The sequence below is a fragment of the Camelus ferus genome, chromosome 9 (assembly GCF_009834535.1).
Source record: "Camelus ferus isolate YT-003-E chromosome 9, BCGSAC_Cfer_1.0, whole genome shotgun sequence".
NCBI lineage: Eukaryota > Metazoa > Chordata > Mammalia > Artiodactyla > Camelidae > Camelus > Camelus ferus.
This window is the reverse complement of record NC_045704.1, coordinates 47,701,311-47,728,090: the sequence shown is the minus strand read 5'-3', so window position 1 is coordinate 47,728,090 and position 26,780 is coordinate 47,701,311. Positions and strand designations below refer to the sequence as shown.

Here is a 26,780-nt window from a genome sequence, read left to right as displayed (position 1 = left end):
AAGTTTCCCCTGAACACAGAAATAAGGTAAATCTCCAGAGAATGGGGCGGTAAGGAAACATCTTAATTAAATAATACAGATTGTAGATATTTTAGTTGAAAGAGTAATTATACTTTGTTTAACGGGGCAGGAGTATCAGAGTGGGTAAGAGAAATAGTGGACGACCGAAGGGAGAAGAGCGGAGAGTCGGCTAAATAGCGGTGAGTGGCCAGAGAAGGGTGGAAACCGGCTCAGACCATTCACCCCTCGATGAAAGAAACCGAGGCTTGGGGGAAGCCGCCACGGCGAGTTAAGTCGAGCGAGGGACGACAGATAATCTCAGGGACTAACTCCAGTTGTTCGAAAGGTAGTGCGGTAACCGGTTTTTTCAGAGATTGGAACAATCCGGCGCAAGGAATCGAGCACCCACTGGGAGAGCAGCCTCCGCCGCTAGCCCCACCACGCCCAGGGCGAGACCTGCGAAACCCGGGACACGCCCCCAGGAGGTGACTCACGCGGCGTGAGTTGTCATTTCGTACGCGGCGTGAGTTGTCATTTCGTCCGCAGCCATCCGTGCCTCCGCCGCGGGAAGTAATCCCTGGCCGCGCCGGCTCCGAAGGGAGCTGGGTGAGAGCCCTCAGGACGTGAGTTCCGCGAGCGGTGAGTGTGCAGCCAATCGCTGCAAAGGAGGGTGTGGCTACCTCGGCCCCGTGGATTCCTCCGCTCGCGCTTGCAGTGCTGAGGCCGAAGACGCCGCCATTTTGGATGCTGAGCCTTGATTCCGAGCTCTTCCTCTGGGGTTTTCACGTCTGGGTTTGGCCAGGTGAGTATGGCTTCTTTGGCCGTCAAAGGTCTTTGTTTTCCTCCTCACACTGCGCTCCGGATTTAGAGGTCCGTAGCCCAGACCTTGCGGTGGCAGGTGAGGAGAAAGGGAAGGGTCCTGGTTGAGGGGGTCAGGCCGGAGGTGAGGCCGGAGGGGCAGCTGCGCAGGAGGCTTCCTGAGGCCGGGCCCGTGGGCGTGGCAGGGCCGCCAGCAGCTTGGAGACCGAGGGTCCCGCGTCTCTGACGCCGCCCAACTTTTCTGTGTCGTCCTCTCTGCTCTGAGGTGTCTCTTCTCGGGGAGGAAACGGCGCGGCCTGGGCTTCGTCGCCCGTCGGTGACAGGGCCTAGCCTGCGCTTTTGGCGACTCCTTTACTCGATCTCTTCTGGCTCAGGGCGACTTCAGTAAGGTCGTTTCCCTTGTGCCCGCCGAGTCTGTTCGCCTCCCAGTCCGGCAGCCTCCCGCGGGCGGGGCGGCCTCCTCGGTGCCCGGGCGCAGTTGCCTTTTTCTTTAGCGGAAGCAACAATCAGCGACTTCTGCCCCCTTTCGCAGATCCCTACCTGTCAGATGAGCGGTCTAGTTGGGAGTCTGTGGCCTTGTTCTTGCCTCCACGTTCTGTTCTCAGCACTCCTTTTCCGGGTGCTAGAGGCAAGAGGACTCCAAACTCTCCCTGCATAAAGTTTTACCGGGAACGGGACCCAAGAGCGTCCTTTTGCTAATTAGGTAATAGGAAGGACACAGCCCCTTTCACTTCTGTAGTAGTAAAGTTGAAACTAAGAGCTGGTCTTAACTCTTTCGGGAGATTGTAAATTTTTTTCTATTGTGCCTGCGTATTTATTATTTTTAAACTTTGTATTACAAAATTTTTGAACAGACAAAAGTAAAGACAATGAGTTCTCTCCTTATCCAGCTTCAACAACGATCAATTCAGGGCCCATCTTGTTTTATTTATAGCCCGTAATATATTTAAAAAGACAATAGTTGCTGTATCTACTCCCCCGACCCCCCAGAAGCCTTTTTATTCTTGTACCTATAAACCAGTAGTCCACGAAAAATTTTGTTTTTATAGCTTCTTCAGAACCCCATCTTTTGGGGTTGGAGGACTTTGTAATATCCTTTTATTAGAGGCTAAAACAGTGTTTTGAAACTTAAGTGTTAGCATTATGTTTTAAAGTTACCTAGTTTCTTAAGTCTTCTCATTTTTAAAGTAGCGTTATTTTTTGTCTTGATTGTTTTCATTTTCCCACTCTTAACTGTGCTTCTGGCTTCTCAGTGATCAGGAGCTCCAGAACCCGCAACTTTGGTCTACTTAATTTAAGCCCTCATTCCTTTAAAATCAAAATCAAGTCCCAATGACATGTAGTGTATTCTGATTTAAAAATAAAACTAGACAAGAGTGTAGTCTAAAGAAAAATTTCAAATATAGGGGAAGTAGTATGCATATGAATACTAATTTTAGCATTATTTTGTATGGCAAATGTCAAAATGTTGGAGGATTATTTAAAAGTGATTACTTAGTGAAATACTAGGCAGCCATTAAAGTTGTAAGGACTAGCAGATACGATAAGTGATAAAAGAATTCAGTAGTGCTCAGAGTCCATGATTACAACTTTGTAAAAAACATGCTTTAAGATAAACTCTTGGCAAAAGGTATACTCAGTGAATTTTTTATATTTATTGAGAAACAAGATAAAGATACTTTCATAATGGCTACACATTTCAGTATTTATAGCTCCTTGATGAAAATCTTGATGGTCTCTGAATTCTGTGGCCAATCCTTTTCTTGTGAGTTACACATGTTGCTGCTGGTTTTGTGGTCTTTTATTAAATTTTCAATCTTGATTAGTTTGGTCAGTGAAGATCTGATTAGTTTATAGTGTGAAAATACAGTAAACTTGGCATTCTGTAAGTGATAGTTTTTTAATTGAAGTACAGTCGGTTACAGTGTGTCAGTTTCTGGTGTACAGCACAGTCATGCATATGCATGCATGTATTTTCATATTTTTTCATTAAAAGTTATTATAAGATATTTAACATAGTTTCCTATGCTATACAGAATAAAATTTTAAAAAAGTATGTGTGTGTATATATATATATATGTATATATATATATATATATATATATAGTGGCTAACATTTGTAAATCTCAAACTCCCACATTTATTCCTCCCTACCCCCTTTCCATTGTAACCATTAAGATTGTTACTAAGTCTGCGAGTCTGTTTCTGTTTTTGTAGATGACTTCATAGTGTCTCTTTTTTGATTCCACATGAGTGATATTATATGATATTTTTCTTTCTCTTTCTGGCTTACCTCACTTAGAATGATTATCCCTAGGTCCATCCATGTTGCTGCAAATGGCATTATTTTATTCGTTTTTATGGTAGAGTAGTATTCCATTGTAAAAGTATACCACAACTTCTTTATCCAGTCATCTGTTGATGGACATTTAGGTTGTTTCCATGTCTTGGTTATTGTAAATAGTGCTGCTATGAACATTTCAAATACAAAAGTTTTCCTATAAATATGTAGGAAAACTATATATATATAATATTAATATAAATATACATATATTTATATATATATAAAATGTCATTCTAGGCTACTGTTAACTTTGTGTCCTCCCTTCCCTGCTTAGTACTTTTTGGAGCTAGAAGACTTAAAGCTGGTTTCTTAGGGCTTAAAGATCTTTTTTGCTATTTTTAGCTATTTAATTTTTTTGGATTAAACAAAGTTCAACAGGTTTATTTATTTTTTTGGCTCTTAAAAAATTGAAGTATAGTTAATTTACAATGTTGTTAGTTTCAGGTGGACAGCAAAGTGACTCAGTGACACATATATCTAAGCTCTACAAATTTTCGTTTAATCCTCATACTTGTGTTTTGGAATGTGAGAATTCATGTAAATATTAATGCTAACTTTCCTTAAATGTTTGATGGAATTTCTTTAAATGTTTAACAGAGAAGCTACCTGAGCCTGGACTTTCTTTTGGAATGGTTCTTAATGTTAGATTCAGTTTTTGTAATGTATAAGGGACAATTAGATTTTCTATTTCTTTGTGTCAGTTTTGGTAAATTGAGTTTCTAAGAGATTTGTCCATTTTATATTATTGTTGAATTTGTAGGTATAGTTAGTAGTAATGTACCCTTTTATATCTGTAGGATCTGTATTTGTATTCCCTTCTTTGAGTCCTGATACTGGTAATTTGCACGCGCGTGTGCTCTCTTTCTCTTTCTCGCTCTCTCTCTCGCTCTCTCATTCTCAGTCTCTCTCTTCCCCTCCCTCTCCCCTACACCCCCCCCTTTTACCTTCTTTTCCTCTTTTCAAAGAACCAGCATTTAGTTTTATTGATTTTTCCCTCTTTTCAGTTTTATTAGTTTTGCCCTGTTTTTATTGTTTCCTTCTGCTTGCTTTGGGTTAATTTTGCTTTTTTTTCAGTTCCTTATGGTGGAATCTTAGATTACTAGATTACTAATTTGAGACCTCTCTTTTTTTCTAATGTAAGCACTTAGTGTACATTTCCCCCTAAGCACTGCTTTAGCTACATCTTACATACTTTGATGTTATATTTTAATTTTTATTTTCTTGCAGTTCAAACCTTTAAACAAATTTCCACTTGGAACTTCCTCTTTGACATGGACTATTTAAAAGTATGGTGTTTAATTTCCAAGTGTTTGGAGATTTCCTGTTATCTTCCTTGTTAATGATTTGTAGTTTAATTCATTGCAGTTAAAGAACATACTTTGTGTGACTTAAGTTCTATTTAATTTGTTAAGGTTTGTTTTATAACCCAGGATATGGTCTACATTCATGAATATTCTGTGTACATTGCTGTGTTGGGTGGAGTGTTCTATGTCAGTGAGATTCAGTTGGTTATTGTTAGTGTCTTCTATATCCTTGCTAATATTCTGTCAGTTTGATGAATTACTGAGGGAGGTATGTTGCAGTCTCCAACTACAATTAAGAATTTGTTTCTTTATCCTGTCCTTTCAGTTCTTGCTACTTGTATTTTGAAACTCTGTTGGTAGGTACATTCACTATTACGATTGTTTTATTTTCTTGGTGAATTCACTGTTTTATGATTATATAATGTCCCCTTGTAGCCTTCATTTTCCTATTGCTCTTCCAACTATTTTTTTTTAAGTTGAGATGTAATTGATATATAACATCAGTTTGGTATTAGTTTCAGGTGTACAACAATAATGATCTGATATATGTATGTATTTGGAAATGATCACCACAATAAGTCTAGTTAACACCTGTCAGCATACATAGTTAAAATTTTTTTCTTTTGATGAGAACTTTGAAGATTTATTCTCTTAGTAACTTTCAGATATGCAATACGGTAATAACCATAGTCACTATGGTATGTATTCCATCCCCATGACTTAATTTTATAACTGGAAGCTTATAATTAAATGGGTGAAGAGAAGTCAAAGGGTTCAAAATTCAACTTTCTTTTGATTAGTGTTTGCATGATACACTTTTTTTTCATCATTAATTTAACCTGCATTATTGTACTGAAGTGAGTTTCTTACTGACAGTATATAGTTGGACCATATTTTGGACCATTCTGACAATCTTTTAATTGTTGTGTTTAGGTAATTTCTGTTTAATTATTTATATAATTATTAGTATATTTGAATTTAGGCCTACCATTTTATTATTTGTTTTCTGTTTCTTCTGTTTTTCATTTCTCTTTCTGCTTTCCTGCCTTCTATTGGATTATTTGAACACTTAAGTATTCTAATTTAAAATCTGTTGAGTTTTTTAGTATATATTTTTTGTGTAATATGTTCTACTGGTCTCTCTAGGGACTACAGTAGACCTACTGAAGTTTTTACAATGTACTTAGAGTCAGTATTTCATCACTTCTTGTGGAGTTTAGAATCATCATATAGGTCCCTTTACCCTGCCCCACTTTGTCCCATTATGTTTTAGTTATCTTATGTGTTACATACATTGAAAGAACCCCATCAAACAATGTTATTACTTTTAGTTTTAATTGTCAAATACATTTTAGGAGACTCAAGAGAAGAACCACTTATTATATTTACTGAGATACTTGTCATTTCTGTAATTTAAGATATAAATATTTGCCATTTCTTCTTTTATTTTAATGTTCCAAGTTTTCTTTTGGTATCACTTCCTTCTGCCTGAAAGACTTCTTTAGAGCAGGTCTGTTGGTGACAGATTCACTTATTAGTTTTCCTTTATCTGAAAATGACTTATTTCACCTTTATTTCTAAAGGATGTTTTTGCTGGATATGGAATTCCAGGTTGGCCTCCAAGGTTTCTGATGTGAAATCTATTATTTGAATAGGTGATATGTAGATAATGTGTTTTTCTCTGGTCAATTTCAGTGTTTTTAAAGTTTGTCTTTAGTTTTCAGCAATTTGATTGTGATGAGTCTGGGCATATGCTTCTTTGGGATTATTCTGTTTGGAGTTCTCTGAGCTTTTTCAGTCTGTAGGTTTATGTCTTTTGCTAAACTTTTGGAGTTTTTGGCCAGTATTTTTTCCAGAAGTTGCCATCCTTCTGGGATTCTCATGATGCAAATATTAGACCCTTTGGTAGTGTCCTACAGATGTTTGAGGCTTTGATCGCTTTTTTTCATTTTTTTTTTAATCTCTTTTTCAGATTGGATACCTACTATTAATCTGTCTTCAAGCGCATTGGCTCTTTCCACTGTCACTTCCTTTCTGCTAGTGAGCCCATATAGTGAGTTCCTTACTTTGATTATTGAATTTTTCAGTTCTAAACTTTGCTTCCTGTTTATGTCTTTTGTTTCTTTACTGAGGCTTTATCTCCATTCATTTCAAGAGTATTTGCCCTTACTTTGCAGCATTTTTATAATAGCTGCTTTAAAATCTTTATCAGTTAATTCTCATGTCTGTATAATCTGAGCATTGATGTGTGTAGATTGTCTTTTCCCATGTGAGTTGATTTTCCTGGTTTGGTATATTTCACCCACTATGTGTCCACACCAGGGGCCCCTTTTCTGACTTCTTAAGGCAGAGCTAGAGAGCATCTCTTGATGCTTTTCCTTTCTGTGCCAGTGCTCACTTCTAGGTTTCAGGCTGCCTTGTATCTAGGCCAGGGAGTATCACAGGGAAAAAAAGTGATAAACTCACTGCTACTTTATTGGTATGTCAAATTCTGGTCTTTATCCAGCTTCTATTGTTTACTTTTCAGAATCCTTAAATAGGTGCTGCGTACATTCTGTTCAAGGTTTATAGCCTCATTCAGTGGGAGAAACACTGAACCTAGAACTGGTTTTTGTTTTGTTTTGTTTTGTTTTGGTTTGTTTTGTTTGTAAACCTTTTTTGCTTCTCTTTTTTAAGGACTATTCTTGTTGCTCTAAATATAACTGGTTCATTAATTCTGACTGCTGCAAAGTATTCTGTCATGGTTCTGTTACATTTTATCTGTCTTCTTGTAATGGACACTTAGCATTCCTCCACCTCCTTACTGCCATAGAATCCTTATACAGCGCCTTCATTGTGCTCTGCAGAGATTTCTTTGGAGGTATATGTCCAGGAATGGGATTGATGGATCCTAAGGTATATGCATACATTTACCATTAAGACATATATATTATTGATACTAATAGACTAATACTGTTAGAATACTGATAGATGAATAGAATATTATTTAACCTTAAAAGATAGAAAATTCACATTTGCAACATGGAGTATTAGACTATACTAATATTAGTACTCCATTGTATGTATATATATACATATAGGTATGTATATTTTGTTTATCCATTCAGTTATCAGTGGACAGGTTGTTTCCACCTGTTGGCTATAGGGAATAATGCTGCTATAAATATTGGCTAGCAAATTTTGTTACTTTTATTTCTTATCTTTTAAAAAAATTTTTATTGAATTTTGTTACTTTTAAGAAATAGGATTTCTAGGAGATGTCTTGAGGATTAATCTCAGTTGTTTATGCCTTTTTGCCTATACCATATATTTCAGTACAGTTGGGTGTTTGTTATTTTGCAGAATCTTAGGGCTGGCAGGGACTTTAGAGTTTAATATTGTAAGCACTTAAATTTTGTTCACTGTACCATATTTTTGTAGAAAGGACCTATAAATACAATTTTCTTTTCTTGGATAGTCCATTTAGCTTTAATTTTCTAGCCTGGTTACCTGAAGTCTTAGTACAGTGTGAATTTGCGGTTGCTTTGGTAGATCTAGGTCCTGGCTTGTTTGGTCTTGTATAAACATATAGTCTTTGTGGTGGATATCTTCTATTTCCTCCTCCAGAGCCACATACCATCCTTCTCCCTCTGATCTATGTCCCTGAAGGCTCATTCATGTGCACTTTGTGAATCTCTTTGCTTTCTGGCTTCTAGTTGGGAGTAGATGGTACCAGCAAGAAGAAGGATGGTTAGGTATTGATTCCCTGCTCCTTCCCTGCCAGGTTGCTACATGTGTGCACACCTCCACCAGTGATTCCTGTGTGGTGGTCCTTTCCATATAGCTACCCTCTCCATCTTCCTCATCTTTCCCCTTCAGGCCTAGGGTGTTAATGGTTCTGGAGCGATACATAGGCCTTTGTTGGTTTATCTAAACCTTACCCACACCTTTGTAAGTAGTCTCTTTATTAAATTTTCCTCAAATTACCCAGGTGTGGATACCATGTATTTCTAGTTGGCACCCTGATTGTTAGACCCCTTGAAAGGGCCCTGTTTTTAAAATTTTTATAAATTTGAACAAATAAATGTTACTACTGAATCATAAGATTAATAATTTAGGTTTGTTTTTTTCTGCTTTCTGCAGTAGTTTTATAGTAGGCTTTTGGGGGAGAGAGACTCACCCAGATATTCTCAGCCGCAATATTAACAATGAAATATAGACCCCACTTCATTATTTTCAACCTTCTTCACAGACTTGGATTTCTGTTTGCAGCATAAAACAAAAAAGCTCCTCTTTCAGAAAAATTTTAGCACTTCTCCAGAGCCCCTATCCTTGCCACTGGGTTCCGTTCTTTCTTTCCCTTTTTTTTTTTTTTTTTTTTTTTTTGATTCAAGTATAATTGATTTACAATATTGTGTTAGTTTTAGGTGTACAGCAAAGTGGTTCAGTTATATGTATATATTTTTTCAGATTCCCATTATGGGTTATTGCAAGTTATTGAATATATTTCCCTGTGCTATACGATAAATCTTTGTTGTTTACCTATTTCATATATAGTAGTATGTATCTATTTATCCCGAACTCCTAATTTATCCTTTCCCCCAGGTTTCTTTCTTTTCCAAACTGTTTCAGTATTATCCCAAGCTAGCATTTGCAGATGTTGACCCATCTTAGGCAAATCTATGAAGATGTCTTTACATTGTCCAGAGTTTCTTTATGTTGCTAAAGCCACCCCTTGTTACCTTTCTCTTCCACTAACACTTTTGTGTCTTTCAGTGTCTAGCCACTTTAGATACCTATCCTGGTAAGTTAAGCTTAATGTTAATGTTTACTGATGAGTTAATAGTTTGCTTTTCTAACGAGGCAACTGAATTTATTTATATTTTTCATTATCTTTTGATAGAAATTCCAAAGTATTTGCTTTCTGAGTTAGATTTGGTTTTTAGCATTAGCTTTGATGTCCAAATTGCTTAGATTTTAAGAGTTTACATATAGGCAAAGCTTTTTTTAAGTTCAGCCTTTGTATTTGCATATGTGCTTTTTTTATAAACTCAGAATGTGGAGTCATACTTCATATACAGTCATGTTTTATAAACTAATACCATATTAATATATTCTCCTGTTAGTAAATGCTTTTTAAAAAATATTTTAGTGTCTACTTAAAATTACATCATAAATGTACTATCATTTGTTTAATAGGCAATAGTAGTTTATTATCCATACAGTATGTTATTCCAGTTTTTGGTCTTAAAAATATACTGATAAATACTTTGGTATAAAATTTTGGGCATGAAGCTCTGATTATTTCCTTAGGTTAAATTCCTAGGAGTAGAATTGCTACATCAAAATGTATGTTTTTTTAAGCCTCTTAAAAATATTTTAAATACAGACATGACTAACCTTTTGTTTTCAAGTATTGATGCATCATCACGAAATTGATGCTTGTAGACTACTTAAGAACCACAAAGAAATCTTGACGTTTTTCTGTCATAACTTATAACTATCAGACCTCCGATATTGTTGTCTTTTATCTTTGAGACGGTATCCAAGCAAGCTGCTGAAGAGGTCAAATCCCATTATAATAAAACCCAGATTTCTTTGTGGTCTTTACTACAATTGTCATTTTAGTTATTAATGTGGTAAATTTCTCTAACTAAACTATAAACTTTGTGCGTGCAATAACCGTGTCTTTTTTTCCTTCCCAATATATCTCTGCTGTTTGCCACAGTATAGTAGGCATTCAATAAATATTTGTTGAAAGGGGTTAAAAATAAATACTGTACTACAATTTTTAGTACTGAAAATGGTATAGTAGTGTATGATTAAGTTTATTTACTTGGATTTTGAATTCAGATGTACTTAGGTTTTATTCTTAGCTCTACCACTTAGTTGCTAGCTGATCTTGGGCAAGTCCCTGGTAGGTTAAAGTTTTTCTCTTTCTATTTCCCATCTCTTTCTGGTTATGAATGCCTTGAGAACAAGGAGAATGACTGGATCTTGCCAGCGCTAGAACCTGCTATAGCACCTGACATTTTATAAATAGTTGTTGAAGTTTTGAATTTAGAATTATTAGAAATGTGGCAAACTGTAATGAATGCCATGGTTCAACTGTACTGAACTTGTGTATCTCACAAAGCTTCTTGTTCTCTCTGGTATCTGGCCATTACACACACCACTCCCTCTGCCTGGGATCGTCATACCTTTTTTACCTTTCTGATATCTTGCTTTTCTTTCAGAACTTGGCTAATTAGGCTTTTCCTTCTCCTAGAAAGCATTCTGTAACACCCCTAGTCAGGTTGCATGTCTTTTCTCTAGATTAGCCTTCTTAATCTTAGCAATACTGACATTTTGGGCTGGATGGTTTTTTTCGTTTGGGGTAGGGGGGGTTGTCCTGTTCATTGTAGGATGTTTAGCACCATCCCTGGCCTCTATCTACCAGATGCCAGTAGCATTCCTTCCAGTAACAACCCAAAATGTCTCCAGTCATTGCTAGATGTTCCCTATGGGAAAAATCACTTCCAGTTGATAACCACTCTAGAATTACAAATAGTGATTTGTACAATACAAATAGTATTGTAGTTGCCCAATTTTCTAGCTGTTTTTGTTTTTCCCAATAGAATGTAAGTTCCTTTGATTGCAAGGACTGTGCCTTTTTTATCTTCTTATCTAGCATCTAGCCATTATCTGTCATAATCAGTAAATATTTGTTAAATGGATTGAACATAATTTAGGATAATGGATCTCAGATACTTACCATTGTAAATGGGTAGTGTAAAGGACTCTAGAGGCAACCTCACAAAAGGAAAATACATCTGGTATTTTGTGGTTTATGCACAAGCAGACAGATTGTTATATGTAGTCTTCTTCCTTACATTGGGTATCTCCTTTGATTTGTCTGTTCTTCAGTTACTTTGTTAGACCTGCTCGTTTGGTTGGATATTACATGTTTTGAAGTTCAAGTCTGCAGTTAATTGAGAGAAGTAGAAATTGTGCTGTCTTGGTACAGAATGCACAGTGGTCAATGCACAATGGTATACTCTAAAGTCTTGTGGGTGGAGGGAGTGGTTTTGTTGACTGTAACTCTGCTGTTCAGTAAAAGTCTTGGTAAATAGCCTTCTGTTTTCAAATTTTATAGAGCAGTTTTTTTTTTTTTTACTTTTTTACCTCTTTGTATATTTCTTTGTATGTGAGTAGATGTTAATATTTCTGCGATCTTGGGCAGTAGCTTTTTCCAAAGGCTGAGACTTAATAGAAGGATTTGAGGAATTAAGGTGATAATATTTTTTAGTTTGGTTCTAAATTTGATAATCTTTTCCTGTCACTACCTCTGATGAGATTTTTGGGAGAAGTAGGAGGCCGTCCTTTTTGTCTTTCTATCATCCTACTCCTGCACCAATATATAGATAAATCATTTCATCCATCACCAAGTTCTTTCAGCTCTGGTTCAAAATAGATCTCAAATCCAATCACTTCTGCCACCACCACTGTTCTCTGTTCCAGTCAAAACTCCTTCCATCTTTTGTTTGGACTATTGTAATAGCCTTGCCCTTGGTCCTCTTGCTTCCAGTATTATCCTCCCCCAGTTCTCCACACAACAGTTAAATGACCTTTAAAAAATGTGAATCAGAACATGTCATTTACCTGTATTAGAGAACCATTCTAGTTTATAGTGTCAAATAATCCACCCTCTAACTGGTGTTAGTTCCTGAACTAATTTTAGCTTGAAAACAGTCATTGTATTTCTTATCTTTTTCCAGGAAGAGCACAGCATGCTGGGCTCTGGGTTTAAAGCCGAGCGTTTACGAGTCAATTTGAGATTAGTCATAAATCGTCTTAAACTATTGGAGAAAAAAAAAAGTGAGTAATGCCTGATTGCCTTATATTTTCTTTCCCAAAATGCATCACTGAGTCCTGGTATTGGCTCTTTCAGACTAGCATTCTGAAGTCTTATGGATCCCATATCCTTTAAGCTTTGGATACATTTCTGCTGCCCTTTGTGACTAGTTAGACTGAATCACTTTGTTGCTATGGAATAAGTGACTCTGGAGGTGGAAACTTCTCGCTATACAAACAATATTCTCACCTAGGCAAGGTAGTAAAGTCTAGACTAGATGAAATGGGACTAAATTTGTTAAGGGAGAGTAAGCTAGGATATAGTAGAAACACCCATTTCTCTCTGTTGGGATGGATGTCTGCCTGCAGGCCAGGGCCCAATGTACTACTGCCTTGTGACTGGAGTGGGGTTTATACTTTAGCGGAACTGGCCCAGAAAGCAAGGAAAGAGATTGCTGACTATCTGGCTGCTGGGAAAGATGAACGAGCTCGGATCCGAGTGGAGCACATTATCCGAGAAGACTACCTTGTGGAGGCCATGGAGATCCTGGAGCTGTACTGTGACCTGCTGCTGGCTCGGTTTGGCCTCATCCAGTCTATGAAGTAAGATATTTTGTCTTTTTTTTTTTTAACCTTCATTGAGGTATAATTGATATAGAAAATATCAATATGTATTTAATGTAGACAATTTGATGAGTTTCAGCATAGGCATACACCTGTATACCGTCATCATACTCAAGTTAATAAACTGTTGTCACCTCCAAAAGTATCCTTTTACCCATTTTTTTTCTTTTTTCTTTTTGGTAAGAACACTTCACATGAGATCCACCTTTTAAAAATTTTTAAGCCGTCAATGCAGTATTGTTTACTTATAGGTATTGTGTTGTTCAGCAAACCTCTAGAACTTTTTCATCTTATATAACTGTACTGAAGTAAGATATTTTGATTTGACGACCTCACTCATATTACCTCTGGAATTTGAGAAAAGAGTAATACTAGTCTCTGCCTACATTTAGGAGGCTAGCAATAAGAGACTGCCACTTCACATACCCCACCTACTAGTCCTACTGTTTTTTCCTACTATTCATCTGAAGGCCTGATCTCAGTGTAGACAGCTGTTAAAAAGAAAATAGGGAATCTGAAATCAAGAAGCCCAAATCTGAGTCTTGGCTCAACCATCTTCTCACTTTGTGACCTTGGGCTTGTCACTTAGTTTGAGTTTCCCCTCAAAAATAGGATGACAAAAAATGGCTAGAAGCCTAGAGTTACTGTGAGAATCCATTGAGATTTGTGAAATAGCTTTAGAGGTTAACAGGTATATGATATAAGTGATGTAGTTTTCTTGGTTTGTTTTAAAGAATGTTAAATTTTATTAATTTTTTCCTTAATTAGAGAGTTAGATTCTGGTCTGGCTGAATCTGTGTCTACACTGATTTGGGCTGCTCCTCGACTCCAATCAGAAGTGGCTGAGTTGAAAATAGTGAGTATAACCTGTTTCAGTGATGTACATAGTTGTTCATATTGTTAGAAAGGTCGGTTAACATATGTCAGTTCTGCTTATTTGACCAGGTATTTTGTACCCTTCTCATCCTGCCTTTGAAACAGGTTTTGTAAATTTGTTTCTTCCTTCTTTTCAAGTGTTTCATCATAGAATAAAAAGTGTTTTGCAATCTAGAATACTTTTTTTAAGGGACAAAGTTACATGTACCCCCAGTTTTATCTTAACTTATTTTTAGTTTAATGTTATTTAAATATGTAAAGATAGGAAAATTCTTGTACAACTATAAATCAGTAAACTTAAAATAACTTTAAGGGAACAGAGGTTGTGCTTCATTCTTTCATTCCACAAATATTTATTAAGCAGATGTGAATTAGGTGGGCACTGAGAGTACAGTGGTGAGCAAAATATGACACCAGCCCTATTCCTGTAGCTTAGGGTCTACTAGAGACATTAACTGAAAAATTGCTTATCTCAACATGGGTATGGTACTGACTGGTAAGGTACAAATTCAATTGAATTGTTTTCTCTCCTCTTTTCTACATCTTTGCCAATTGTTCACTAGGGGATTGTCTCTCAACCTGTCTTTTGAGATTTCCTTGTCTTTATGCTTTTATTTTTTGAATTCTTTTTAATTCTCTTCATATCTTTTTAAATAGTCTATTATTTTTGTTTCATGGCTATAATATCTTCAAACTGAGAATATTATAGTTCCTTTTTAAGTTTTCTTGTTTCTGTAATGTTTGTTTCCTTCTTTCTCTTTCTTTGATTTAGACTGTTTTTATAGTAGAGGCTTTTCTCAAGGGTTTGGTGACTCTTGGCTGTTTATATTTAAAGAGTGAGGTACTAAAAAGTGGATTAGAACCTCTTGTGTGCTTGGGTGGGGTTTATTGCCAGATGCCAATTCATTTTTTTTTCTCCTTCTTTTTCTCTCCAGCTTTGTTGAGATATAATTGACATGTAGTACTGTGTAAATTTAAGGTGTAGAGCATCATGATTTGACTTACATAGTCAAGAAGTGATTACCACAATAAGTTTAGTGAACATCATCTTATACAGATACAGAATTAAAGGAATAGAAAAAAAATTTTATGATGAGAACTCTTAGAATTTACTCTTTACTCTTTTAATTTCTTATCTCCTGTATTTTGCTAGACTTCCAAAATTTACTTGATACTCCAATTAGCTAATGGCATCCTCTAATTGTTTTATACCCTGCCTCGTGAACAGCCATTTTCCCCATTTCCATTGCTCACTGCTAGCCTTTCAGCAGCGAACAAAATCAGTTCTGCCTTGTTCTGGGCACTGCCCACTGTCCCACCAACAATAAGCCTCCCTCTGCCACCCCACTGGCCACCGCTAGAGCAACTCAAAGCCTTTAGCCTTCAGTGGGCATGGGAGGTGCCACTTCCAGCACCTCCAAGGACGGACTTCATAACTTTTCTGTAGAGTAAGCCAGTGGGTGTGCTAAGGTATCAGCAGGCAGCTGACTCTGATTTCCTTTTCTAGCTACCATCTGGAGAATGAGCGCCTGCTGGAATTAAGACATTTTAAGGACAAGGGAGGGGTATGTGGTCCAGCTCACAGGTCAACCAGCAGTCATGATATTCTCTTTACTCTCTTAATAATTTTCTTTCTTTTTTTTTTTTTTAATATATTTTTATTGAAGTATAGTCAGTTTACAATGTTGTGTCAATTTCTGGTGTATAGCACAATACTTCAGTCATATAGGAACATACATATATTCGTTTTCATATTCTTTTCACCGTAAGTTACTACAAGATATTGGATATAGTTCCCTATGCTATACAGTATGAACTTGTTAAACAGTTTTCATATATAACATACAGCAATGTTAATTATATTTATCATGTTGTACATTACATCCCTAGTACTTATTTATCTTAGAAAGTTTAAAGTACCTTTCGACTGCCTTCATTGAATTCCCCCTACCCTCCCACCTGCTGCCTCTGGTAACCACAAATCTGATCTCTTTTTGTATGAGTTTGTTGCATATTTGTCTTTTTGTTTTTGAAGTATAATTGACCTACAATACTGTATTGGTTCCTGTTACACAACGTAGTGATTTTTTTCTATACGTTTCAAAATGATCATGGTAAGTCTAGTTATGATATGTCATCATACAAAGGTATTATTTAGTTATTGACTGTGTTCCCCAAACTGTACGTTTCATACCTGTGACTCATTTATTTTGCAACTGGAACTTTGTACCTCTTAATCTCCCTTACTTATTTCTTTCCTCCCCCCACCTCCCTCTGGTAACTACCTGATTGTTCTCTGTATCTATAACTCTGTTTCTGTTTTATGTTTGTTCATTTGTTTTGTTTTTTTAGATTCCACATATAAGTGAGATCATACGGTATTTGTCTTTCTCTGACTTATTTCACTTAGCATAATACCTCTAGGTCTAGCCATGTTGCAGATGGCAAGAGTTCATTCATTTTTATGGCTGAATAATCATATATATATGCACACAAATATATGTATATCACATCATCTTTATCCATTCATCTATTGATGGGCACTTGGGTTGCTTCCGTATCGTGACTATTGTAAACAGTGCTGCAATGAACATAGGGGTGCATATATCTTTTCTAAATAGTGTTTTTGTTTTTGTCAGATAAATACCCAGGAGTGGAATGGCTGGATCATATGTTAGTTCTATTGTTAATCTTTTTAGGAATCTCCATACTGTTTTCCATAGTGGCTGTGTCAGTTTACATTCCCAACAGTGCGCAAGGGTTCCCTTTTCTCTGCATCCTCACTAGCACTTGTTATTTGTTGTCTTTTTGATAACAGCCACTCTGACAGGTGTAAGGTGATTTCTTAATATGGTTATGATTTGCATTTCCTTAATAATTAGCGAGCATCTTTTTATGTGCCTATTGGCCATCTATATGTCTTCTTTGAAAAAATGTCTCTTCAGATCCTCTGCCCATTTTCTAGTTGGACTTTTTTTTTGATGTTGAGTTGGATGTATTCTTTGTATATTTTGGATATTAACCCCTTACCAGATACATTGTTTGCAGATATCTTCTCCCATTCAGTAGATGGCCTTTTCATTTTGTTGATAGTTTCCTTTGCTGTGCAGAAGTTTGATGTACCCCCATTTGTTTATTTTTGCTTTTGTTTCCCTTGCCTGAAGAGACGTATCCAAAAAAATATTACCTAAGACCGATGTCAAAGAGTGTACTTCCTTTATTTTTTCCTAGAAGTTTTGTGGTTTCAGATCTTGTATTTAAGTTGTCAATCTATTTTGAATTTATTTTTGTATATGGTATAAGAGTAGTCCAGTTTGATTCTTTTGTATGTAGCTGTACAGTTTTCCCAACACCATTTATTGAAGAGGCTGTCTTCTCCCCATTGTGTGTTCTTGCCTCCTTTGTTGTAGATTAATTGCCCTTACAAGTGTAGGTTCATTTCTGGGATCTCTATTCTGTTCCATTGATCTGTTTGTTTTTGTGCCGATACCATCCTATTTTGATGACAATAGCTTTTTAGTATAGCTTGGAATCAGGAAGCATGATACCTCCAGCTTTGACTAAGCCCTTTATTGAGGGAACTCCAGACTGGTAGGAAGTCGTTTTCTTTCCTTGGAGTTGGTCAAGGGGGTTTTTCCTCAAAGAGGAATTCTGTCTTCTACCTGGAAGGTATAAGCTGGCTGCATTTTTGAGAGCACAGGGGAGAAGGAAGCTAAAGGTATCATTCTTCTCTTGAAGAAGACTTACACTTACATTCTTCTGTTGCCAGTAAGTATCTCTGCTCTCTGCTGTGCTTGGAGTCCAAAGTCCTTCAGTTTAACCTTCCCGGAGATTAAGCCTCCTGTATTCTGAGAGGGTAGGACGTGTAGGTGGAGGAATGGGAGAATAGAGGCAGCTGCTTCTTATACAGACTTTTAACCTCAGTCTTGTTTATAGCCTCTCCTCTGTTCCTCCCTTATATCAGTATTAATTCCAGAGAAAACAAAGATTTACATTTTTTAAATGAAACCATAAAATAACTAGAATTATGCAGATTTCAAAAAATAATCTCACAGTGGAAAAGGCATAATATGCTACAAAACCTAAAAGCCATAAACAGTGATAAATTAATATAAGTAGAAATTAAAGGTTTCTGCATAGTATAAAGGAAAACAAAAACCATTATCAAAAGACAAATAAGAAACTTATAAGGTACCGCTGAAAGTATCCCTACTGAACATTGAGCACCCCCTCACTGAAATTCCGAGTATTGGGACCACTCTGGTCCAGTAGCACTGTCACCTCCATCTGTACTGTTGTAGTAACTTCTTTTTTGGCAGTAAGGGGAGGGGTGTATTATATTTATTTGTTTTTTAGTGGAGGTACTGGGGATTGAACCCAGGACCTTGTGTATGCTAAGCAAGCACTCTACCACTGAACTATACCTTCCCCTCACCGTTGTAGTAAGTCCTTGACTGTTCTTTCTGTCTGCTTTGACTTCCTTTAGTCTATTCACCATTCCATTGGAATAACTGAGGATTCTGTTCAAAACACTGATCTGATCCTGTCACTATCCCTTGCTTTAAAGCCCTTTTAGTGGCTTTCTGTTGTTCCTGTGATAGAAACAAAACTCCTAAAACCTACATGGCCCTGCATTATCTGGCCCCACCTGCCTTTCTTCATTTCCTGCCACACTGTTCCTTCAGGCTTTGTGGTAGAGGCTCACTGATATTTTTGGTTTGGGGATTATCCGTTTTCCCAACAGAGGCCTTTGCACACTCTGTTTTCTTTTCCTGGAGTGTTCTGTTCCTCCATGTTAATTCCTAATCATCCTTTACATTTCAGTGAAGCATCACTTTCTTCAGGAAGCCTTATCTGACCTTTCTGATCAGATCTGATTCTGCTGTTGTAAGCTGATGGTATGGTGTACTTTTCCTTTCCCCTTTCACAACTGCATTTGTACCTTTATCTGTGTGATGATTTCAATAATGATTGTTTTTCCCAGAGACCGTAAGATTCTGTAAGAGTGGGAACAATGTATGTTTTTGTTCATTGAATGTGGTGTCTAATATAATGCTTATAAGAGAGTTTGGCACATAGTTGCATTGCAGCTCAGGGGATAGATGGATAAACAAATAACTGAATGAATATGTACCCCTTAAGGTTTATAGACCCAGTCTTTTGGAAATCCTATAATGGAAGCATGTTTACTGTTGATAGGAGGAAGCTTGAAGCCCTCTGTATGGCTTTACTTACTGTTCTTTTTTCTCTGTAGGTTGCTGATCAACTCTGTGCCAAGTATAGCAAGGAATATGGCAAGTTATGTAGGACCAACCAGATTGGAACTGTGAATGACAGGGTAATGACAGAGACGTACTTGTTAAACGTGAAGCAGTGGGTGGAATGGGGGTTATTTTATTGCCTGTAGTGATACTAGTGGGTACTTCTTTAATGTAGAGTTAATCTGGGGTTGCACATTTCAGAGAGAGAGAAAGAGAGACAGACAGAAGAGACAGCCTGACTGGCAGTGCAGTCAACTCCTTACCCCTGCCCTGCACCTCTGATTGTGAGGCTCTTTGTCATCCTGTGTCATTCCTGATTTTATCCCGTCCTTTGTGCCACTTGTGATTTGTGGAGGTAGAAGTGAGGTGGGGAGAAGGGTGGATGAATTCAGATGTGGAAGGCAGCAGTATCAGTCTTTTACCAACATTTGGGGCTTATGTAATGAGAGATATGAGATACACAAGTCTAGTAGTGTGCTTTGTGACTGAAAAAAATAATTTAACTGATTGGAACCTTTTTTTTTTTTTTTGCCTCAATTCCTGTAAAATGACAGGAACAAAGTTTAAAAGTGAGACCTTAGGCTTAGGCAGGTTGATACAGATGCATCTTAACCCTGGGTGTTTTACTTACAGTTGATGCACAAACTGAGTGTGGAAGCCCCACCCAAAATCCTTGTGGAGAGATACCTGATTGAAATTGCCAAGAACTACAATGTGCCCTATGAGCCTGACTCTGTGGTCATGGTAAGTTTAGTCTTTAAGAGTATAAAGGAAAATGAGTCTTTAGACAGCACTGTCTTTGAAAAATAACCATATTCTTTGCACTCATATTTGTGTGTGAGAGTTTAAACCTTTGTCCAGTTAGTGCCTTTTGGGGTAACAAATATGCTTGCATCTCTCACAGCGTATTTAAGGATCAGATGAGATGAATGACTGAAAGCACTTTGAAAACGTACAAACCTTGTTACAAATATAAAATGACATTTCTGCTTTTCGATGAAGTTCAAGGAATTGAGAATACCCCCATTGGGGGCAAGAAATGCCCCAAGACCCAGAACACATCTTGAAACATTCATTAGGTGCCTGCCATGTGCCATACAGTACACAGAAAACTGAATACAGAAATACGTAAACAAGTTCCTGTCCTGAAGAGGCTTACAGTGTGAGAAGGGCAAATATACAGATAGTAACTCAGCAGTGAAGGTTGCTGGGGTACAGTAGATGTTTTGGTGTGCTGCTCAGTCAAGCCTCCTCCACCCCAGTACACACACAGTTCAGGAAAGAAGCATTTATTCCCTTGGTTCTTGGAAGTATTGATGACTGGTGGCTCACACACAGCTGAGTGTCCCTCCAGTATCTCAGAAGAGAGCTTCCCTACCCAAATTCTTTCCTGGGGGCAGATTGTATTCAGTACCTGGTCATTATAGAGGTTTAAAGACTCTGCCCTTTTGCCCCAGTTGGGGTCGCATGGTATAGGCCCATCCTAGCTCCAGATCTCTGGGGGATTAGCTGAGGCCTTTGTTGTAACTATATGGCCTCCCAACTTCTCATTCCTTTTTCTTTTATATACATATATATATATGTATTTTTAAATGGAGGTTCTGGGGATTGAACCCAGGACCCTGAGCATGCTCAGGATATGCTCTACCACTGAGCTTACACTGCACCTCCCTCCATCCCTTAGCTTCTTCCTTTGCCCAGCCTTGCTCTCTTCACCTCCCTGCAGGTCTTTATCCCAAGAGACCTCTCCAGTAAACTTCACACTAATCTTATTTCAGAGTCGGCTCCCTGGGGAACCTAGCCTGTGACAGGGCCTAATGATATGGGCTTTCCTCTTGTTCTTAGGCAGAAGCTCCACCTGGAGTAGAGACAGATCTTATTGATGTTGGATTCACAGATGATGTGAAGAAAGGGGGCCCTGGAAGAGGAGGTGGGGGCGGGTTCACAGCACCAGTTGGTGTACCTGATGGAACACTGCCAATGCCCATGCCCATGCCCATGCCGTCTCCAAGTACTCCTTTCTCATACCCGCTTCCGAAGGGACCAGTAAGTATACATATTTAAATAAGTATGGATATAAACTCTAGAAAATGTAACAGATGACAGGTTGGCTCTGTGATATACTCAGGAATTGTAGGTTGTCAAGGATATTTAACCGTAAGAACATTTGTATTAGCTTAGTGATCATATTGTGGAAAAAAAAACTGGGATTTGGAGAAGTCTTTTGGTTCTCTTACAGGTAATGAAGTGGGAAAATCTAGAGAGATGGTGCTAGAAAAAACTTTTTCATGTAGGTTTACTGAACACCTTTGGGACTTGAGGGCATACTGAGTAGCTTTTTCCAAAAATGAATAACCACCACTTATTAACAAGTAGAATAACCTGCTTTGTAGACAAGAAGTTGAAAGTCATTGATAGCAAGAAAGTCTGATAAAAATCTTGCCTTGTATACATTGAAGCAGTTTAGTAATTTGAAGAATAGCCTTTGGCAACAGATCTTTAAAAATCTGGAATCCTGATCACTGTTGAATACATATATTAAATACATACCTTGAGTAAATTTATTCATTGTATCATTATGTCATTGTATCAGTATGAATGTATTCACATTGAGAAAATAGTTGTACGTTCTCTCTTTCTCTCTCTCTCTCTCTCTCTTTCTCTTTCTCTTTCTCCCCCCCCCCCCCTTCCCTTCTACAAACCGCAGAAATTGCAGATGGGGACAGTGTCTCTGATGTTGCCTTTGTTCTCTTGCAGTCGGATTTCAATGGATTGCCAGTGGGAACTTATCAGGCCTTTCCCAGTATTCATCCACCTCAGATACCAGCAACTCCCCCATCATATGAATCTGTAAGTGCCTGAGCCTCTTTTATAAGCAGCAGGAGAGTGAATCCCAGGAAGAGAGAGCAAAATAATGGCCAAAGGGAAGGCAAACTTTTGTTAACTCCTAGTACCGCCATTGCTCTATGCTTTGGATTTTTGTGTTGCTTTAACATTACCCTGGAATGGGGAGTGGTGGTGGCAGCAGCATCATTGGTGGCAATGCTTTCTGGGCACTAAAGCCAGGAATCAGGAAGGAGCTGCAGATCCTAGAAAGTTCTGGACTTAACCAGACACTTTTTCAGACTAACTAGGCAGAAGATCATACTGAGCTGGTATAATCTTAATACTAGAATATAATCATTAAAATACCAATTTTATAAATTCTCAGCACTGTAAAGGAGTAGCAGCCAGATTTTTGTCTTAAACAGGAAGTGTCTAGTTTAAATTTCAGTCTATAGCATTAATTTTATATTTTAGTCTTGTAGTTAAAACTTGCTATAATAGCTAATGTAGTAATGATGCCTTGATCTTATAGGTGGTTGTAATAGCTTTGGTTCAAAATTAGATGACTTTTCTGCCAGCCTTGTTTCCTCAGCCTTTTGAGATCTGCTTCCATATGATGCATTACTGAGAAAACAAATTGGTATGGTGTTTGCTATGGAAATTATTCATATAGGGCAATTCCCCCTGTTCCTGAGCTTGCTTAGTGGTTTTTTTTTTTTTTTTTTTTTTTGGTTTTTACATTGGCCCTGAGTTTTTAATGTTTTGGTTTTGCATGCATTAAAGCATTGCCCACAACTGTTTCTAGGAATGAGGCAGAAGATCTTCACTAATATTTGAGAACTTGCTTCTTGGTTTAGTGCTTTCTCTCTGCTCGGAAGGGAAAGGTGTCAGATTAAAGAGAGGTTATGGTGTGGTAAGAATTTTCTTTTTCTCTGCTGGGCAGTTAAGAGTTAAGCATGATATCTATGTGGTTGGAAGAACAGGAAAGGAGTCTAGAGGGCAGAAGGGCAGTTTCTTTGGAGCAGGTTCTGTTGCTTTTGCTGAACAGCTTAGCTTTTGCAAAATACATGGGCTCATACCATTACTTCACCAGTGATGCCACTGCTTTCTCCTCTGGTAATGATCTTTGTGTTTCAGGTTGATGACATTAATGCTGATAAGAATATCTCTTCTGCACAGATTGTTGGTGAGTGTGAGTCAAACCCTCAGTGCTCATTTCTGAACCCTTCGCTGTTTTCTCATGACTGTTTCTCCCTCAGGCTGTTTTATGTTTGTGGCATTCTACCCACATGCCCTGTCCTCTCCCCAAATGCAGTATGGTGGAAACAACTCAGGATTTCCCTCTTCCAGAAAGAAAAGGTCTTTCCTGGCTCCAAAAAAAGTCTCCCGAGTTCTCTGTTTCTATTGGTGGTATCATTATTCTTTTTCACCGTGTGGTTCTTAATCATCCCTAAGCTCTTTATGTTCCTGCTGCTTCAGCTTCCATTGTGCCTGGAAATACTAATTTTTTTTTTTTAATTTGGGCAGTAAAGCAGGGAAATTAGGCACAAATCGTAAATGAATAGCTGAGTGACTTTCCACAAAGCAAGCATGCTGATGTAGCCATTCACTCAAAAAGTAAAACACTGCCAGCTCTCCAGAAACCCAGAGAGGGGGATACTTCTTAACATTGGAGACAGTTGTTTTATTGAGGTATAATTTACATACAAAAATACACCATTGTATATTTTGATGAGTTTTGATGTGTGTATGTATATGTGTACACACATTATGTAACCACTACCTCTTGATTCTAAATCTAAAGCTATAGAACATTTCTATCACCCTAGAAAGCTACTTTGTGTTCCTTTCTAGTCTGTTCCACCCTAAAGGCAAGCACTGTAGTTACTTTCTAAAACTACTGTTTAGTTTGCCTGTTCAAGAACTTAGATGTAAATGGAAACGCAGTAGGTAGACAGGGTGATGATTTTCACTTATGAAGTGGAAGACTAGAAATACAGATCAGATTCTATTGAATCAGACAATATGGATGTTAACATTCTTTATAAAATTTTTCCTCCTGAGCTTTAAAGTAGCTCATCTCAACAAAATTCTAGTACCACTTCTTGAACTTCGTTACTATGGGAGCAGACCATTGTGAAAGGGGACAGTCTGTTCAAATGAGTGCTGTGTACCTAGCCCTATGCACCACACTTTGACTTTTCCATAAACTTCTTTCTCACTGTAGGAAAGTAAAACATAGAATTCAACTATAATTAGAAAATGAAGCTGGAAGTTTTTACTGACCTTCAGAATTAAACAATAATCATTTTTTTAAAAAACCAGTGTTTCCTCTAGTACTTCGATTCTTTTATTATTTCTGCCATAGGAGACTGTGGTCTTTGAGGAGCTGAGCCAATTCTCTGGTGTTTGTAACACTGTGCCCCTTGCTCTAATTTCATTAGGTCCGGGACCCAAGCCAGAGGCTTCTGCAAAGCCCCCTTCCAGACCCGTGGATAGCTATGACAACTTTGTACTCCCAGAGTTGCCCTCTGTGCCAGACACACTACCAACTGCATCTGCTGGTGCCAATACCTCAGCATCTGAGGACATTGACTTTGATGATCTTTCCCGGAGATTTGAAGAGCTGAAAAAGAAAACATAGGCCTGGTAAACCAGACAGCGTCCAGGTTCTGGGACTCGAGACTGAGCAGTTTCTTCTTGTAACCAAGAATCTCCATGAAATTCTGTTTCTTCTGTTAACCATCACTGAGCACACTCTTCCTCTGGGCTCTCTTCCTGCTCTACCAAACTCTGCTGCTTTCCAGTTCTCTGCTGCTCCTGAAGGACTAACAACTGGAGACTCTGTGAAGTTGGAGCAGCTGGCTCTTGGCAGCCATGCTTATCCGTTTCCTGTCCATGTGATCCAGCTTCTCTCCTTGCCTGTCCCACGCTCTCTCCACAGGGGAGTGAGAAGGTGAAAAGTATTGTAGGGAGAGTACTCCATGAAGTGTCTCAGCCCTGTTCTGAGGTTCTAGACCTAGAAACACACCCCTCTCTGTACAAAGGGACTTGTGGTGAGATTCAAGGCCAAGGCATGTATTTTCTCACTCTAATATGAATGGGAGAGAGAGAAAATGGTTCATGAAGCCATTGTAACTGTTCTTGGAAGCTGGGTCCTCTCATTGACATATACACTACTCCTTGCTGCAGGGCACTGTCCCACCTGGATCCAGTTGGAAAGGTTATTTGGAAAGTTGAAGGCCTCTCTTAGTTCTGCTGGATTCTCAGGGAGCCCTCTGTGGCCTTTTGCTTTGAGTGCTGTTTGCCTTTTAATCGAGGGCAGCACTGTATAAATTCCTGTTTTTCCCCATAGCATGGTTCTGTTGGATTGCACTACCGGCCGAGGAAGGACAGGCCACATACTGGGCAGACGTTACCATTCAAGGGTAAGGTGGACTTCCAGTAGCCTGAATAGAAATATTCAAGCTTCTTGAGTAGTGAGCTGGAAAGCCTATGGGTGAAGAGGGGTTCCTGTTTTCACTTGAAAACTTTGATTAAGAGAACCTTTAAAAACTGATCTCAGATAAATTTTTGGTGCCCTTATGGCTGTGGTTGTTTGCTGCTTTCTTCGATGGATGAGACTCTTATTAAACTGTTTTGCCCCTCTAGCTAAGGCCATCTTTCCCCACTGGGGTGGCTTTAGGGTCAGAAGATACGATTTTGACTTCTGTGTGGTGTATCTGTACATACTTGTTTCAAGGAACTTTAATATTTTTGATTGATTTGTATCTCATAGCTCAGAAGCTGATAATAAAGTTAAAAATTCTATGCCCTGCTTTCTCCATTGTTTTGGCTAAATGATGAGGGGCAAATGTGGATGTTACTGGAGCGTATTTTAAGCAACTGACCCATATGGGGCACAAGCTAGACATTACCTGAGTAATATGGATGGATGCCTGTAGCAATAAGGAGCCCATTTCAGTCTCTATTTTAAGCCCAGATAGTATCTGTGAGTTGGCTTGGTTACTTCTCTGTGACAGGGCCCCCCAGTTAGCCAAATCTCATGCTTTTATCTTTAATTACAGTTACAGTGAGCTTACTTCTGACTCATTCATATTTCCCACAGTTGTCCTGGAACATGAGTGATGAGTACTTGCTCCTTGGCAGCAGAGCTGGTTTATCCTGTATCATTCTTGCAGTGTTGACCCTCCTGACAGTTCCATAAGCGTAAGAACTTGCAGCCAAGGGGATTTTGATTCTTCACTGACTTACAAAATTTAAAAAGTATATTATAAACATTTATAGTTTTATAAAGTACACTATGAAGATCAGTATTAATATGCTAAGAAGTAATAAGCCAAGGTAGGAGGATTAGGATAGTCCATCTTTTAAAACTTCATTTGTCAATACCGATTGCTGTTACAGCTATTTGCTTACATGTGTTCTGGCTTACATGTGTTCTGGGGCCTCTGGATTCCTAACAGACTTGAGAGCTTCTGTAGCAACATGTCTGTCAGTGCAGCTTCTTTCTGAGTCTATTTGAAGACAAAAGGAGAAAAGCAAGCAAATTGAAATTGTTGCTAATGTTGGAGGAAAAAAGTGCCAAATATATTTTTTTAAAACCAGATATAAAGTATATAGTAAAGATACTGTTTCCTTTAATGGTTTACCATCAGGCATTGGAGTGTTTCTGCTACTTAATAGTTGAGGGCCAGCTATTTATAGGACAGTAGATAGAGACCATAATGCAATACTGGTAAACTGGGTTACCTAGGAAAATGGCTGGCAGAGCTATGGAGACTAATAAAGGGAACATGCTGATACTGTGTGTTATGTCAGTCTGTAATCTTTTGGCAGATAAATTTGAGCTTTTCTGGTGATATAAAATCATGATATGGTTTACATTTCAATTACTGAACCATAGAGTTACGT

At 38.1% G+C, this 26,780-nt stretch overlaps 2 protein-coding genes across 5 annotated transcripts in view; one reads left to right on the top strand and one right to left on the bottom strand.

Annotated features, from left to right (window-relative positions):
* Window positions 1-476: 476 nt before the first annotated feature.
* On the top strand, window positions 477-26,676 carry IST1 (IST1 factor associated with ESCRT-III). 4 transcript variants are annotated; one of them, XM_032486662.1, is made up of 10 exons: window positions 477-802; window positions 12,204-12,303; window positions 12,702-12,882; window positions 13,672-13,759; window positions 19,034-19,117; window positions 19,674-19,784; window positions 20,886-21,086; window positions 21,798-21,890; window positions 23,046-23,052; window positions 24,311-26,676. In XM_032486662.1, the coding sequence occupies exons 2-10, from the start codon at window positions 12,216-12,218 to the stop codon at window positions 24,508-24,510; spliced, it is 1,053 nt and encodes a 350-aa protein (XP_032342553.1). In that variant the 5' UTR covers window positions 477-802; window positions 12,204-12,215; the 3' UTR covers window positions 24,511-26,676. The 4 variants fall into 4 exon arrangements, with proteins under 4 accessions (XP_032342553.1, XP_006183756.1, XP_032342554.1 ...); XM_006183694.3 differs by having other exon boundaries at window positions 487-802; window positions 23,004-23,052; XM_032486663.1 differs by having other exon boundaries at window positions 493-802; window positions 12,204-12,307; window positions 23,004-23,052.
* The window catches only part of PKD1L3 (polycystin 1 like 3, transient receptor potential channel interacting), a 70,964-nt gene continuing 68,829 nt past the window's right edge, over window positions 24,646-26,780 (bottom strand). The window contains exon 32 of the mRNA XM_032486657.1: window positions 24,646-26,383. Within this exon, the coding sequence (XP_032342548.1) occupies window positions 26,282-26,383 (102 nt within the window). The 3' untranslated portion in view covers window positions 24,646-26,281. The remainder of the gene's footprint in view (window positions 26,384-26,780) is intronic.